We start from the raw sequence: 14519 nt of genomic DNA, 5'->3' as shown, positions 1-14519 counted from the left end.
GCTTTTTGCTTGTTGTCTGCAGGTATGGCCAGTCAACGTGGAGGCGAACGTCTTGTGGAGGATCAGCGCGATGTCTTGGGAGCGACGGGCGCGATATTCGGGGGTGGTTGCGGCTTGCGGCGACTGGAGAGGGGAGACTGCTTAGGGTTTCTAAGAAAATTTTTGTTTGGGTTAATGTTTGGGCCATTTTAGGTTTAGTTGGGCCTGATGTATATTTATTTGGGCCCCGGGCATATTTGGTCTTGTACACAGCTGAAACAAGAAAAATCAGAAGAAAAAGAAAAGAAAGAAGAGGTGATGCGGAAAAAAAGAGAAAAAAAGAAAAAGAGAAGAGAAAAATAAGGTATTTTTTTAAAAATAATTGATTATGTTATTGTTATTGTTTTGTATAATTTGTATTTTTTTTGTTTTAGTTTAGTTATTAAGATTAAAATCAATAAAACTCAAATTGATAGTTTTAGTTAGGGTTTTATTATCAAAATATTACAAAAAATAAAAATTTTATATTATTATTATTATTATTATTATTATTATTATTATTATTATTATTAAGATGTTACTTAGTATTATTGTTAGTAAAAACTAGTATTATTTTTATAGTTAGTTATTAATAAATTTAGTTAGTATTATTTTGTATATAAAATTATTAATATTATTATTGTGTTAGTTATTAGGATTAGTGGTTAAATGGCTTTCATGTACAAAATTGAATATTGAAACATTAATTTTTTATTTAAGTTATTTATTATTAAATGCGAGATGTTTTACGAGATTTTGTTTATTTTTGATGATTAAATATTGAAGATGGATGTTAAGTTTTTTGTATGCGTTTATTTCGACGGAGTCATCTTAACAACAAGTTGGATGTGTATTTGAATGTCAGCAACAAATAGCAATGAGATTTAATAGAAATGTCTCGTTTGATGAAATGAAAGCAATGATTAATGCAAAATTTTAAGGCGTTGTGAGAGAAGGATAGTAAAATTTTCTACAAGTTTCCGGTTTACAAATCCGGTCAAATTCGTCGAAATGGAACTTGCGACGACAAGCGTTGAGACAATGGTCGATCTCTCTTGTGGGAATGGGAGTGACAAGAATGCACCGATTCACTTTTTTGCTGAGTTAGTCGGTATGGAGCAAAATGCATCTGATGAAGAAGACGGGGCTGAAGAACCGCGGATGGTGGCTCCAATATCATACGTTGATAGTGAATCAACTATGGGTGGGATCGGTATCGACCTGAATATTACACCCGATGTTGATATGGTTGGTGGTGAAGAAGAATGTGGTTGCGAATAAGAAGGTGGTAGCGATCATTGGGATGAAGAGGTCGATAGTGACGGTGATCCCGATGTGGACGATGTACATGATGATATCGACGATGAAGACATTAACGCTTCTTCAATTGGGGAGCAGATGCGGCATATTTTGATGCACAATAATCCTGGGCCACACATGTCGCTCATAGACCCCGACGCAGCGTATGTAGCTGAGTTCCCAGAGTACCCTGAAATAGTTCATCGTCACGGGCTGGCCGTAACATCTGATGATGAGGAGTTATTCATAGGCCAGAGATTCAGATGTAAAGAAGAGTGCGTATATGCCATCAAACGGTACAGCATGAATATATCAGTTGATTATAAAGTTACAGTGTCTACTCCGACAATATATGTTGGGGAGTGTTGGAAGGCAGCGGAAGGCTACAATTGGCGGGTGCGAGCTGCATTCATTAAAAGTTCTCAGATGTGGGAGATACGAAAATTTGTTGGTCCTCACACATGCACATCAACACGTATGACAGAAGATCATGGAAAACTTGATTTAAAAACAATCTGTACGTGTATCATGCCAATGGTGAAGGACATGCCGACCATTAAAGTTTCGGTACTGATTGCCAAAATGCAAGCACGATTCCAGTATCGAGTCTCATATCGGAAGGCATGGATTGCTAAACAGATGGCGATGTAGCAACTGTATGGAGATTACGATTCATTGTATAACGAGCTTCAAGGTTGGATAGCTGCTATGCAGAAGTATGTACCAGGGACTGTGATTGAGTTGCAGGGAAGACCATATTACGGCCCGGACGACCAGTTACAGTCAGTAAAAAGGATTTTCCATCGGATGTTCTGGACGTTCGATCCATGTGTGCGGGCATTTCCCCACTACAAGCCACTTGTGCAGGTAGATGAGACCTGACTGTATGGAAAATATACACAGATCCTACTTATTGCGGTTGCTCAAGACGGCAACAGAAACGTGCTCCCGATAGCATTTGCTATCGTAGATAAAGAGAACATGGAGTCTTGGGAATTCTTCCTCACAAACCTGCGGAGGTATGTTATTAGCAACAATAACATTTGCATCATCTCTGATAGAGGGAAGGGTTTAATTGTAGCAATCAGGCGTTCCGGTGTGCCGTGGAGATCCGTTTACTGCATCCGTCACATTGCGGCTAACTTCCACAAAGATTACAAGAATGCAAACTGGAAGAGACAAGTCGTGGCAATGGGTAAATGATAACCTTATATTTTCAATATAAGTTGTAATATTTCATGTTATCGAGTTACTAGAACTTATTTTTCTTAATACGTATGCAGTGTACGAGTTAGAGCCACATATGTTCCGGTAAAAAATGATCTGACTTGAGAGTGACATGGAGGGGCAGACAAACACATCTTTCCGACAATGGTTGGGCACAATGGAGCCGTGGCAATGGGCTCAAAGTTTTGACGAGGGCTTTCGTTATGGCCAAATGACCACAAACTTAGTCGAGGGGATCAACGCTGTTTTGTTAAAAACACGTCATCTTCCAATTGCATCTGTATTTTCTGCTACTTTCTACAGGCTGGCTAATTTGATGCCAAGAATGTGTCAGCAGCAGTCGACCAGATTGAGGCGGGACACGTATTTGTCGAACATGTCAGGGATACAATGGTCGCAAACCGTCGGTTGGCGAGGTCAATGAATGTATAAATATATTCACGACGACTGGAAACATTTCGAGTTACTGAGAGCATCAGTCATCGACCTGGTATACCAACTAGGTCCTACGGAGTTGATCTCCGGGCAACCGATCACGAAAGTGAAGGTTGAAACACTTCATTATCCCTGCGCGCATGTCGTGGCAGCGTGTGCTAAAGTTAACGTCAATGTTGAACAATATGTCGATGATGTGTACACGCTGGAGCGCACATTGCGTGTCTGGAAAAATGAGTTCCCCGTCTTGCCTGACCTATCAACGTGGGAGGTGCCTCTGACGACTTTCGAACTTCTCCCAGACAGAGGGCTGCGGTCAAGCAGAATCCGTAATGAAATGGACATCAGGGAGAAGTCTAACGGAAAGCGTTGTGGAATATGCAGGTTAAGTGGTCATAGTCGGAATAAATGCCCTAACCGAAACTTTCATGTTGGACAGTCGTCCGGATCGGGTCGTAATTGACCTAATATTGTAAAATTTTTATGTGTAATGATAAAAAATTATACAAATGATTATGATTACATTGTATCCAAATTAGGTTATAAAATAGTATATGGCATTTGGAATTATTAATATTATATCGAAAATAGAGGCATATAACCTTAAATTAAGCTTTAATATAATGCAACTTTAAAATAATTAAATTGGTAAAAAGAAATTGAACAATAACCACAATAACTAAAACTAGAATAATTAAATTAGAATAATTAAATTGATACAAAAAAGTACAAACTTGTTAATGTACAAACATGTGCCATACACCCCTAAAATTGATGGTTCGATGGTGTAGTCCTAGGGGTATACCTATTAGGAGGTCGACGATCACGTTCTGGGTGCCCGTGACGACCGACATTATCATTTGGCGTAGGTGGTGGTGTAGTAAAAATAGGGAGGAAATCATTTTGAGCAGGTCCCTCGTTCGGCAGCAACGAACTTGATGCACCTGAGGGAGTCCCATAATGCTGCGGATATGGGCCGGACGAGTAGGATCCGAATAGTTCAAAGTCGTATGCATATTCTGGCCCTGAGAAGCTCGGCAAATTGTTAGTGCCTGACAAATCCGGATGATAGCTATCTGAACCGACAAATCCAGATTGTTCCCGATCTGGCTGGGCCTCTTGCTCGGGCTCCGGTGGTTCCGGAAAATAATATGCCATGTGATCTAGATCATGCTAGGCTGCTGTGGCCGATCCCCCATGTCGCTGCATGTGCGGGGGGATTACAACCGACTGGCCTCCGTATAAATATGGCTTTCCGCAACTAAAGTACCATTGCATATACTCTTCTGATGGTTGCGAGTCAGTAGCCATAACCATCTGAGGTCTTCGATGAAATCGATCGTTCCACAGCGCCACAAATTTTCGGTGCTTAATTCCCCAATCTATCATCAATTTTCCTCTCTTATTCTTACTGTGAACTTTTCCCACCTCACACGGCGGATCCGGGATAGATTGGATGAAGCCAAACTGCCGTAGCACCCGATCCCCGTGATACCACTCGACTATGTTAAAATTTATAATTGGTGCGTTAGTGCACCATATGTCGAATGCTGCGTCTGTGACGAGGGTACCACGGCGGTAATTTCTGGCGTTCGGTACGGCGTCCATATAAACTGCATGATTAATAACATGGTTATCATTAGCCATAACGTGTGCTTAAGATATAGAAAGTAAGATGTCATGAATATTAGAATAGCATGAATATTAGAATAGCATCTTACCCCATCCCGGACATACTGTTCAATTATGAGGCGGTATAGCGGGACATTGTCTGATTGCCGATGCCGGACGACCACTCCACCTACAAAAAACAAATATATCGTTTAGAGTTGGTTGGTAACATTAGTCAATATATTATGACTACAAATAACGAGAAGTTATATTTTATCACTTGTTCAGCAGTGGATAAACATACGGTTGGTGTCTAACCGATGCCAAAAATGGCATCCGATACAGCGCCCAGGACTACAGCAGTGAGAGGCATCCGCCAATGTCGCAAACTTTCGGATCTGTCGCCCGACAAAGCTCTCGATACAAGACTGCTAGCACGACTGAGCCCCAGCTATAGGAGCTAACAATGGACAAGTCAGCTAACAGGGGCAAGTACATCAAATGCACCTTGTCGTTGCTTGCATCAGGCATGATTTCTCCCCCTATGATATGCATGATGTACGCTCGAGCAGCGCACATCAACTCGCCTTCAGTGGCTATCGCTGATAATTGTCCATACTTGGCTTTCAGCCATGTAAATTGTACGCCCGAAAAATATGACTCACCGTCCCCTGGTGAGTCTCCTAGAAGTTGATAGCAAAGTGCATCTGGATCGGTAAATGCAGATAATCCCGTTACGGGACTCCCGTCAATTGGGAGCCCAAGCTGCAACGCTACATCCTCCAAGGTCACTGTGCACTCCCCGCACGGAAAATGAAAAGTGTGGGTCTCCGGGCGCCACCGCTCAACTAGAGCAGATAATAAATCAAAGCGCAAGACGGTGTACCGGATCTGTGCTACAGACTCAAATCCGGCTAGCTCTAAGCACGGCATCAACCGTGCATCCAGAGTATTCTTCAAAACACTCACACGGCCCCTTAAAACTCGGTACGAGTCCTGATAGTGTTAAATTATAGAAAAAATTTTACGATAACATTATTTATTTGTCCGTCTATCCTTTTTAAATAAATAGAAGCTGTGATTAATAAATAATAACTCATACCGCGTTATTAACCGCATCAGATATGTGGCTTTTGCTGCTAATCAATGAAGCCATTGCGATGCCTGCAAGTTGAAAAAAAAGTTAGTAAAAAACTCTTACTTCGGCCATTTGTTCGTATTTTTTTCTCCGCATTTTATTACTTTAAAAAATATATTCATTTCTAATCTTATAATTTTACATAATGTTTTAAATTTATTAATTTAGTGTGTTTTTAAAATTAATTTAGTGTAAAAACCATTATCCTCGCCATTTACTCGTATTATTTAGTGTATTTAGTGTAAAATTAATTTATAAATTTAGTGTGTTTTTTCTGTTTTTTTATTTTTTTGTTTTTTACTTTTTTGATATATTTTGGTAAAAAAGTTATAATATTTTAGTAATTTTTTATTTTTTATATTATTTTTTATAAAACCCATAATAAAACATTACAAAAATAATAAAATATTAAAAAATACCAAAATATTATATATTTTTTATTTACCAAAATAAAAAATACTAAAACGAGTTTTTATTTGGTGTAAGAAAAAATCCTTATCCACGCCATTTGCTCGTATTTTTTCCGATTTTATTACTTTCAATAAAATATATATTTTTATTTTATTACTTTATATTATTTCATTACATTTTTTAAAATATTTGTATTAACTATTTCTCAATTTTTAAAAGTTAGTAATACACTATTATTTTGGCCATTTGTTCGTATTTTCTCTCCGCATTTTATTATTTTAAAAATATCGTCATTTTAAATTTTATAATTTTATACTTTTTCAGTGCATTATGTTTAAAATTTATTAAAGATATAATTTTTTTCTTTTCGTATTTTATGTTTTCTTAAATATATTTCTTTATCATTTTACTTTTAATGTTATTTTCCTAACAAAACTAATTTCAACATCCTAAGTAAATTTGATAAAAAATTCCTAATCAACATATAATGTACATACCATGAATTTTTCATGCTAAATATATCTCAAAATTATATATCCTAAATAAATTAATAAAATAGGTAAAATGTACTTAACATTATTTTTAACACACAAATATTACAAAATCTTAAATTAATAATAAAATTACCTTATTTTCTTTTTTTCCTTCCTTCCCTCTTCTTCTTCTTTCTTTTTTTTCTCTTCTCCTTTCCTTTTCTTTCCTTATTTTTCTTTCTTTCCTCCCCTTTCCTTTTCTTTCCTTCTTTTTCTTTCTTTCTTTCCTCTCCTTTCCTTTTCCTTCTTTTTCTTTCTTCCTTTCTTTCTTCTTCTTCCCCTCTCCTTCCCCCCACCAACCGACCACCCTTAAATTCAAGGGTGGTGCCGCCAACAGGGATCCCTTGTTTGGTGCCGCCAACTTGCTTCCCTCTACCCAGGGAGTTGTCAAATCAGTTCAAGTTTTTTTTTTTCTGTTTTTTTTGTTTTTTTTTATATATTTTTGTAAATATAAAAATTATATATATTTTGATAAATAAAAAAAGTTATAACATTTTAATAATTTTTTATTTTTTTATATTATTTTTATAAAAAACCCTCCAAACTCTGCAACAAGTTCAAACCCCAAGCAAGAACAAAGAACCAAATTTCAACTCTGCCATGCTATTTTGGCTCTCCTTGAAACGTGAATTAAAAAAAATAAAATTCCATATATATTTAAAAAATTGTATTTTCCCATTAATGCGTGAATCCGAGAAAAAAAAAAAGCAGAGGCAAACAGAAACCAATTTTCTAATTGATTTTTATTTTTCTCAGCATTTTCTCAAACTTTTACACCGTCAATTCTTTTAAAACGATAAGGCTTGGCTTCTGCCGGCATTTTGCTCTGCCGCTTCCATAGTAAATCTCGAACGTGTTCTAGGATTTTTGAGATCAATCCAAGCTTTGAAGTGAATATTTTATTTTAATTTTCTATTTTTTTATTGTTCAGGAAAGGAAAGAAAATTCTGATATTTCTGCTTTTAATTGATTGCTATTTTCTTGCCTGCTTGGATATGGTTAGATTTGGCATATAGTTCCCTGAGAAAATAGAGAAATGGAGGAAAATTTGAAGTTATCAAAATAAGAGAACTTTGAATGTAATTTACTCTAAAATATATATACAATTATTTTGGGCACATAAAGATATACAAATATTAACAGAGTATTAATAACATAAAAATGAGACTTGTACAAAATCAATGGTCCAGATTCCATAGTTATTTGGATTATACAAATCACCCTACCTTCATCTTCTTTACCTATTAATTTAGTGAGCAATGAAGTAAAAAGGAAAGAAAAGAAGAAAAAAAAACACTTGGAAAATTACAGTTCCAAAATTTAACGTAGAATATTACTACACGGCTACCTTAGTTAATTTCAAAACGACGGAACGACGCCAAATCCATACATGTTACCGCCGTCGACTTCGACTTCAACATCACTGCGCTTTGCAAATCTTCCTTTAATCCTCGGCCGCACCTCCGCGTAAGCTTTCCTAGAAGCGTAACGTATCGTTTTCTCGAATTTTCTGTTCTTTCTCTTCTCTCTGTACCTCAGTACCCTCGCTTCTCTCTCCGCCGATGAGAGTTGCACCGCCTGATGAGTCGTCTCCGTCACTTTCGCGCACGGGACTGATATGTCCGTAATCGTACTACCGCCATCTGGAACTACCCCAACATCCAGAGAAGAAGATGATACCTGCAAAAACAGTAAGATAGTGAAGGGTTCGAACTTTAATTATGGAAGAAGTATGAAGTAGCTGCTCTTTTGCTTACACTGTGGCTAAGACAGTGAGGGTTGTAGTTACAGTTGTAGTTGTAGCCATAAGGCAAGGCTTTTGGTGTAGTGAACTCCATGTCGAAACAGTGATCGTTGACCATCGGAGCTTGGACGGTGTTGCTTTGGACAGGGACCACTCCATCAGTTCCAGAACTGTTCTGCTCCTGGTCCTGGGTTTCAATTTTCGGATCCACATGACCGTAATCCAGATCTAGATACGGATCCATCTCGGGAAACACGTACTGCCCCGTGTTCACGTCCGGGCTTTCATGTGCTTTGTGGTTAGGGTTAGGAAGCAACCACGAAGCTGCCTCCGCTTCTTCCCTGCTGCTGTCAGCGTCTCCATCGACGTCGGATAAGTAACGGTCGTCCAGGAAGTTAAACGCTGTGTTGGGCTTGACGGAATCGTAAAAGGGAGCCAAAGGAACCCGCTCGTGCCGGCGAGCGAGAGGGTTAGAGGAGTGGATGTCACGGTCACAAGTGACGCAAAGAGCGGCTGCGTCAGCCTTGCAGGTGACGTGAGCCGGTGCTTGTTCGCAAACTTCACAGACCAAGACCCGAGCGTGACGGGAGGCTAGCTTGTTGGCGGCATGGATTTTGGAGTCGCAGTTGGGGCAAAGAAAAGCCGAGTCAGGACGGCAGAACAGAGTGGCCGTCGCTGATTTGCATGAGTCACACAACTTGGACGCCATTTCAACGAGTTGCTGGGGTTAAACAAATCTACTGTCTTTCTCCTTTTCTTTCTCTGTGTCTGAAATTTTCTGAAAGGTGAGTTTGAGGCTCGAGTTTTTGTTGGGTTCTGTCATGATTGCAGCTTTGACCAAGTTGTCGATGACGGTGCAGTGCGGGACAGGGGAGATCTAAAGACACCAATAAAGAGTGAACACGTGGATGAGGCTTAGCCGAATAGAAGGATTTTATTCAGGGTTGAAAACTGGAGGGTGGAGTGCAGAGAGTTGTCATTTTCAGTGGAGAAAGCAGCTTTTTTCCTGTTCTTACCTTTTTGGTTCCAGGATGGACCGTAATTATTAATAGGGTTAATTTCAATATACATCCTCAAACTATCTCTGAATTGGGAGTTGGTCCCTAAAAGTTTAAAATGTTATAATTGAGTCTTTAAAGTTTCATTGTATCAACTAAGCCCTTCATTCAACCTTACTGTAATGCATTAAAAATGAATTTCAATTTGAGAGGAAGCATATTTAAAATATATTGATAATTTGTCATAAGTTTATGCATTCTTTATAAATTTAAAATTTAATTTCTATATTTTTATTTTTAAAAAATTAATTTCTCTATTTTTCATGTAATTAAAAAAATGACTTTGTAATGAATTTGAATTTAACAAAGTAATTTTGACAATGTTAATAGTTAGACCGAAATTTTAAAATCTAAAAAAGTAGGACTAAATTCTTAAGAAAAAGTACAGGGATGAAATGCTAAATTTATAAAGAGTACAGGGATTTGTGGCATATTTAACCAATCTATTATCTATCTACGGGCTCTTTAGTCTTTACTCTATCTGTACAAAGCAAGGCTATTAACTCAATAAAGGGTGAGTTTGGATAGGTGATTAAGTGTAGTGAGTTTACCTTATTTTTTGTCTCACGCTACAGTATCGTTACAGTATCTAATTTTACCGCTACCGCTATTTTTACACTAACCGCAGGTAAACGCACCGCGCATCCAAACCCAACTAAAGCCTTTCTGGGATCTTTTGCTACTAGGCTTTTAGCCTCAGACGATATGGCCAATGGGTCTATGGGCCTATGGCATTGGCCTTCTTTAGTACTAAAACGTTGTAAATGAAATACTCCAAAAATATCAGAGAAATATACATCTTAGTACTTAAATTGGTATCTAAAGTTTTTTTATCCGATTAAGTACTTGAACTTAGCTTTATAATTCAATTTGATACCTAAAGTTTATTTTGTCTAATTAGATACCTAAACTTGTTTTTTTTGTCTAAATTAATACTTACATTAAATGATTTATTTGAACCAATTTAAACTATAAAGTCAAGTTCAAGTACTAATTTGAACAAAAAGTCATTTTCAAGTAGCTAATTGGATAAAAAAATTAGGTACCAAATTGAAAGTTAAGGCCAAGGTTAGATACTTAATTGGACAGAAAAAACCTTAAGTACCAATTTAAACCTTGAAGCCAAATTCAAATACCAAAATGTATATTTACCCAACATATTACCAAAATACCCATTTAAATCTTAAGTGTAACATAATCTATATATATAGCCTTTGAATAGTGTTGCTAACATGTTAGAGAAGTTCACTTCTGCTACGTAGAAACTCTATACATCATCCAACAATGTAAAATTATGTGAACCATACCATGTTCCTACGACAGCCATTACAGATATAAAATGTTGGAGATCTACTCATCATCTGGTTCTGCCGAGAAATCTGGGTCTAGGGGCTTTTGCAACTTAGGCATTTCAACATCCTTCATCCTCTGAGCTCCTCGCCTTGTATTTGCTGCAACCTTTGAAGCTAGTATTGTCACACCTAGATTCAGTTTTACATGGGAAGACTTCGAAGACACGACACCGTGTTCTTCCCCTTGTTGCCTTTGGTCACACTCCATCACACTTAAGGTTTCTCGCCATCGTTCTCTTCATGTGTCGGCGCCAAGCTGCTTGAATAAAGCAGGCACCCCATGTCCTCCAATGGTAAGAATGGTACCTAAACGTGTGTTGCAACTTCTTGCTGTGGAGACGTCGAAACTGGTTGGCCACAAACTTGAGATCTTCGGCTCTTAATACAAAGGCCTCCACTTCAACTAATGCTCTTACCGTTCTTGTAGAGGAAGGCAAGTTGGAAGAAGATTTGGGAAGTAAAGCCCAAGAAAGTAGCTCCTCACCGCAAAAATCGCCCGGTCTTAGATTAATCGAGTTAAAGAAACCGGTCCGGCCTCCATTTGTAGTGCAACTCTCTAACCTCCCTCTGATAATGAAAAGCATCTCCGTGACAGGGTCACCTTCCCGAACAATGTAGGTTCCTTGAGTACTTAAAGATGATACTAACCGCTCACATATGGCATCTAGTAGCTGATCATCCATTTGTGAGAAAAAGGGGACCTGAAACCAATCACTTTGCATGTCATTAACCGAAACCAACATGTTATTAAGTGCACAAAAGTAGCACGAACAACTTACACGCCGGACAAGGTCCAAACATAGATGGCGTTGGATATCTCGACGGAGATCAGGGGGTAAGGCTTGTAATATCGATTTTTCATCCACACCACGAGTTGCAAGCCACTTATACTGAACGAAACATTGAACACGTTCTCGCAGGTCTTGAGGGAGTTGGCGATGTCTCATCCACTCCTCGGTGTCTCGTCGCTTAAGCCTCCATTCCTCTAGTCTCACAGTGATGGATTGTAGGTAGGTCTAAGTAAGGCCCAATGCATGTTATAAGAAGAATATGTATGGTAATTGAACCCAATGTCGAAAGCAGTACGAAATCGTATATAGGGCATCGAAGATACCTGCATATTTCCGATTAAATGGGCAAACAGAACTAAACCCAAGATGGCAATCAGTATGGCAAACAAGGTTTCCCACACAAATGTACTTGTATTTAGAGCTTGTCCATAGGAGCTGAAAATTCAGAAAAGCAGAGTTACACATAAAAAATGTCCATAAATAAGTTATTTATAGTACAGCATGTTACATAAAGCATACCTCAAATTCTGCAAACCCCACCATAGACAATAGAAATACTTCTGAAGGAAGCTTGAAGAAAGTACTTGCTTTGTCAAAGCAATTTCGAAAATCCCATAGTCGAAACTGATATCGTTATCGGGATGACATTTAGTAAACACAACGGTACCGTTTTCCCATTTCCGGCGACCACTGTCACCTAATGTGCCACAGTCAAGGTAATGGGGATTGCATTGCAGAGGGCTAGTTTCTTTTCTGCATTCAGATTTCCAACATATTACGTGTCGTTCAACGGACAGCAAATACCATGATGCCCCTAATACCTACAAGAAGCGAACCCGAATCGTTTTTAGGAGAAAAAAAAGAAGGGAATTTAAGTCGAGTAAGAAACTATCACATACATGGCTAGCTAACATGTAAAGCAATAGATTATATGCAGCACCAGCCCAAGCAGTCTTTGTGACAACACCAGTATTCTTTATAATCTGAGAGCTTAAAGGGAAGATTAAATACAACCGGGGAACATATTGCACTAAAACAATCAGCACCAATGCATTATTAGTATAGTCACCATGGGAGCTCCTTGTTGCTGGTATAATGAACCATATCATAATCTGCCATAAAAAGGAAAAATTGTATTTATGACAGAACATTAATATTACTTGCAATCCAAGGCATCAAAGGTCTTCATATAGTACCTGGGGAAGAGGGAGGGCAGCTAGTAGATCTATGAAGAAATCTGATTTCAAGTACCTGCTGGCAATCATATGAGGGTCGGTAACAAGTTCGCCTCTCCTGAATACTCGGGAGTTAGGCGATTCATACGCGGTGCGGAACTTGATGATTATATGCAATGCGTAAAACGCATCGGCCAGTGTTCGGAAACATGTGACGATGATTCCTAGATTTAAATCAGTATCCATGCAAGATGTAGTGTCTTTGTTGATGACTGAAGGCATGTAGAAAAACAATGGATCAACAAATAAAGCTACTAAGCACCAAAAGAGAAAAATCCTGTTCCATTGTAAGAATGTTTCACTGCCAGGATCTAGGATTCTTTCCTTCCTGGGCTCATGATCCTCTGGGAAAACCTTGAATTTTCCAAATTTGGGAATTCTACTATTACTATTACTATCAGAATGACCTCCTACAGTTTTCAACAAAGGGACTGTTGCTTTGTATACTGGCACTGCCTTCTTTATATCTGTACTGCCATTGTTATTGAACCTGAGAAGTCAGAAAGGTTACCGTTAATGGAAATTCAAGGGGGAAAAAAATGAAATTGGGAAATGGTGCTTGCATTACCTCACTAGTACCTTCATTTTGGACTCCATCCTTGAAGTCAGAAAAATGGGTGCATCTCTACAGCAACAAAAGGTTATCTGAAAATCCCATCTTTAAGAAACTTTCCCTTACTTTCAGGTTTCTTTTTCCAACTGAGAAAAGAGACAGAATGTTGACGTAAGTAAGAAGATACAAGGTTTTGGGGGGAGAAAAAGGAGAGGAATTCTGTAGTAGTATATATGATGTTATTTGTTTTTAGTTACCTTAAATTTAAAAAAGCAATAATAAAATAAAATGGAAAACAACTCAGAGGTTTACAAGTCAAGAACTTTGGAAAAATGGATACACAATTGGAAAGGACGTGAAAAACATAACTTTCAAAAGGAAGATATTTTAGCGGATATTTTCAAAGCTCGAATTCAACCCAAATCATATTGGGACGGTGGATATTCTGACCATCAGGTTAACACACGGGATTCATTTTAGCAGAATTTAAAACACTTTGATTATTGTATGTTAAGTGAATGGGAAGGAGGCAGTGGCGAAGCCAGAGCTCGGCCTCCCTAAAATTGAATTTTTTTTCATTTAGGTCTCTTTATAATTTATAAAGTTTAAATTAATAATAGTAAAACTATACTTTGACCTCTCAAAAATGATAAAAAGTTATAAAGATATAAGCTATTAAAATGGTGAAATTGTATTTTTACTATCATAAAAATATAGAATTTAATTCTGACACCCCAAAAAAAAATTTAGCTTCGAAAATAAATATTTGATCAAATAGGTCACAATTTAAAGTATAAAGGGGAAGGAGTTTAATGTCTTTAAGAAACACCTTGAATTCGAATTTTATAGACAAAAAAATCCAATCACAAAGTGTGGTGTAGAAGCAGCGCTCCTTGTCTCTTAATCATGTAGTCGAAAGTTTGATTCTCGTTCATAAAAACGAAGCACATTACGCGGCCAATCTTCTACTTTTTTTGGAGAGTTCTTGTGACAAGAAAATTGATTGCTACCAAAAACAATAGATACCTTAAATTCGACTTTAAATTTAATCGAAATCATACAAAAATATTTTAAAAAAACATTGGTAAGCATTTACTAATAAGATTTGTGTTGA

The 14519-nt window shown here is 37.7% G+C and overlaps 3 protein-coding genes across 3 annotated transcripts; all 3 read right to left on the bottom strand.

Moving 5' to 3' along the window:
* Window positions 1-4493: 4493 nt before the first annotated feature.
* LOC128036225 (protein MAINTENANCE OF MERISTEMS-like) lies at window positions 4494-5746 on the bottom strand. Its single transcript, XM_052627148.1, has 5 exons — window positions 5693-5746; window positions 5098-5586; window positions 4909-5041; window positions 4701-4780; window positions 4494-4592 (listed from the first exon to the last, which is right to left on the bottom strand). Exons 1-5 carry the CDS (start codon window positions 5744-5746, stop codon window positions 4494-4496), a joined length of 855 nt encoding a protein of 284 aa, XP_052483108.1.
* A 2052-nt stretch (window positions 5747-7798) lies between these two features.
* On the bottom strand, window positions 7799-9226 carry LOC105774081 (zinc finger protein CONSTANS-LIKE 4). The gene is made up of 2 exons (XM_012596420.2): window positions 8430-9226; window positions 7799-8352 (listed from the first exon to the last, which is right to left on the bottom strand). The coding sequence occupies exons 1-2, from the start codon at window positions 9123-9125 to the stop codon at window positions 8032-8034; spliced, it is 1017 nt and encodes a 338-aa protein (XP_012451874.1). The 5' UTR covers window positions 9126-9226; the 3' UTR covers window positions 7799-8031.
* A 1423-nt stretch (window positions 9227-10649) lies between these two features.
* LOC105774876 (probable cyclic nucleotide-gated ion channel 14) lies at window positions 10650-13596 on the bottom strand. Its single transcript, XM_052626229.1, is given in 8 exon segments — window positions 10650-11026; window positions 11028-11527; window positions 11606-11842; window positions 11941-12052; window positions 12137-12438; window positions 12517-12729; window positions 12814-13342; window positions 13421-13596. Coding segments are annotated over 8 exon segments (2124 nt in total). The 5' UTR covers window positions 13450-13596; the 3' UTR covers window positions 10650-10824.
* Between the last annotated feature and the right edge of the window lie 923 nt (window positions 13597-14519).

This window comes from Gossypium raimondii, chromosome 13 (genome assembly GCF_025698545.1).
Source record: "Gossypium raimondii isolate GPD5lz chromosome 13, ASM2569854v1, whole genome shotgun sequence".
Lineage (NCBI taxonomy): Eukaryota > Viridiplantae > Streptophyta > Magnoliopsida > Malvales > Malvaceae > Gossypium > Gossypium raimondii.
The sequence above is the reverse complement of the archived record's forward strand: the minus strand, read 5'-3'. Positions and strand labels throughout refer to the sequence as shown.

Coding starts and splice junctions, on each gene's coding strand:
- LOC128036225 (XM_052627148.1), bottom strand. CDS start 5,746: ATGGCTTCATTGATTAGCAGCAAAAGCCACATATCTGATGCGGTTAAT. Junction 5,042..5,097: donor CTGATGCAAGCAACGACAAG/GTGCATTTGATG, acceptor TAGCTCCTATAG/CTGGGGCTCAGTCGTGCTAG. Junction 4,593..4,700: donor AACAGTATGTCCGGGATGGG/GTAAGATGCTAT, acceptor TTAATCATGCAG/TTTATATGGACGCCGTACCG.
- LOC105774081 (XM_012596420.2), bottom strand. CDS start 9,125: ATGGCGTCCAAGTTGTGTGACTCATGCAAATCAGCGACGGCCACTCTG. Junction 8,353..8,429: donor CTCACTGTCTTAGCCACAGT/GTAAGCAAAAGA, acceptor CTGTTTTTGCAG/GTATCATCTTCTTCTCTGGA.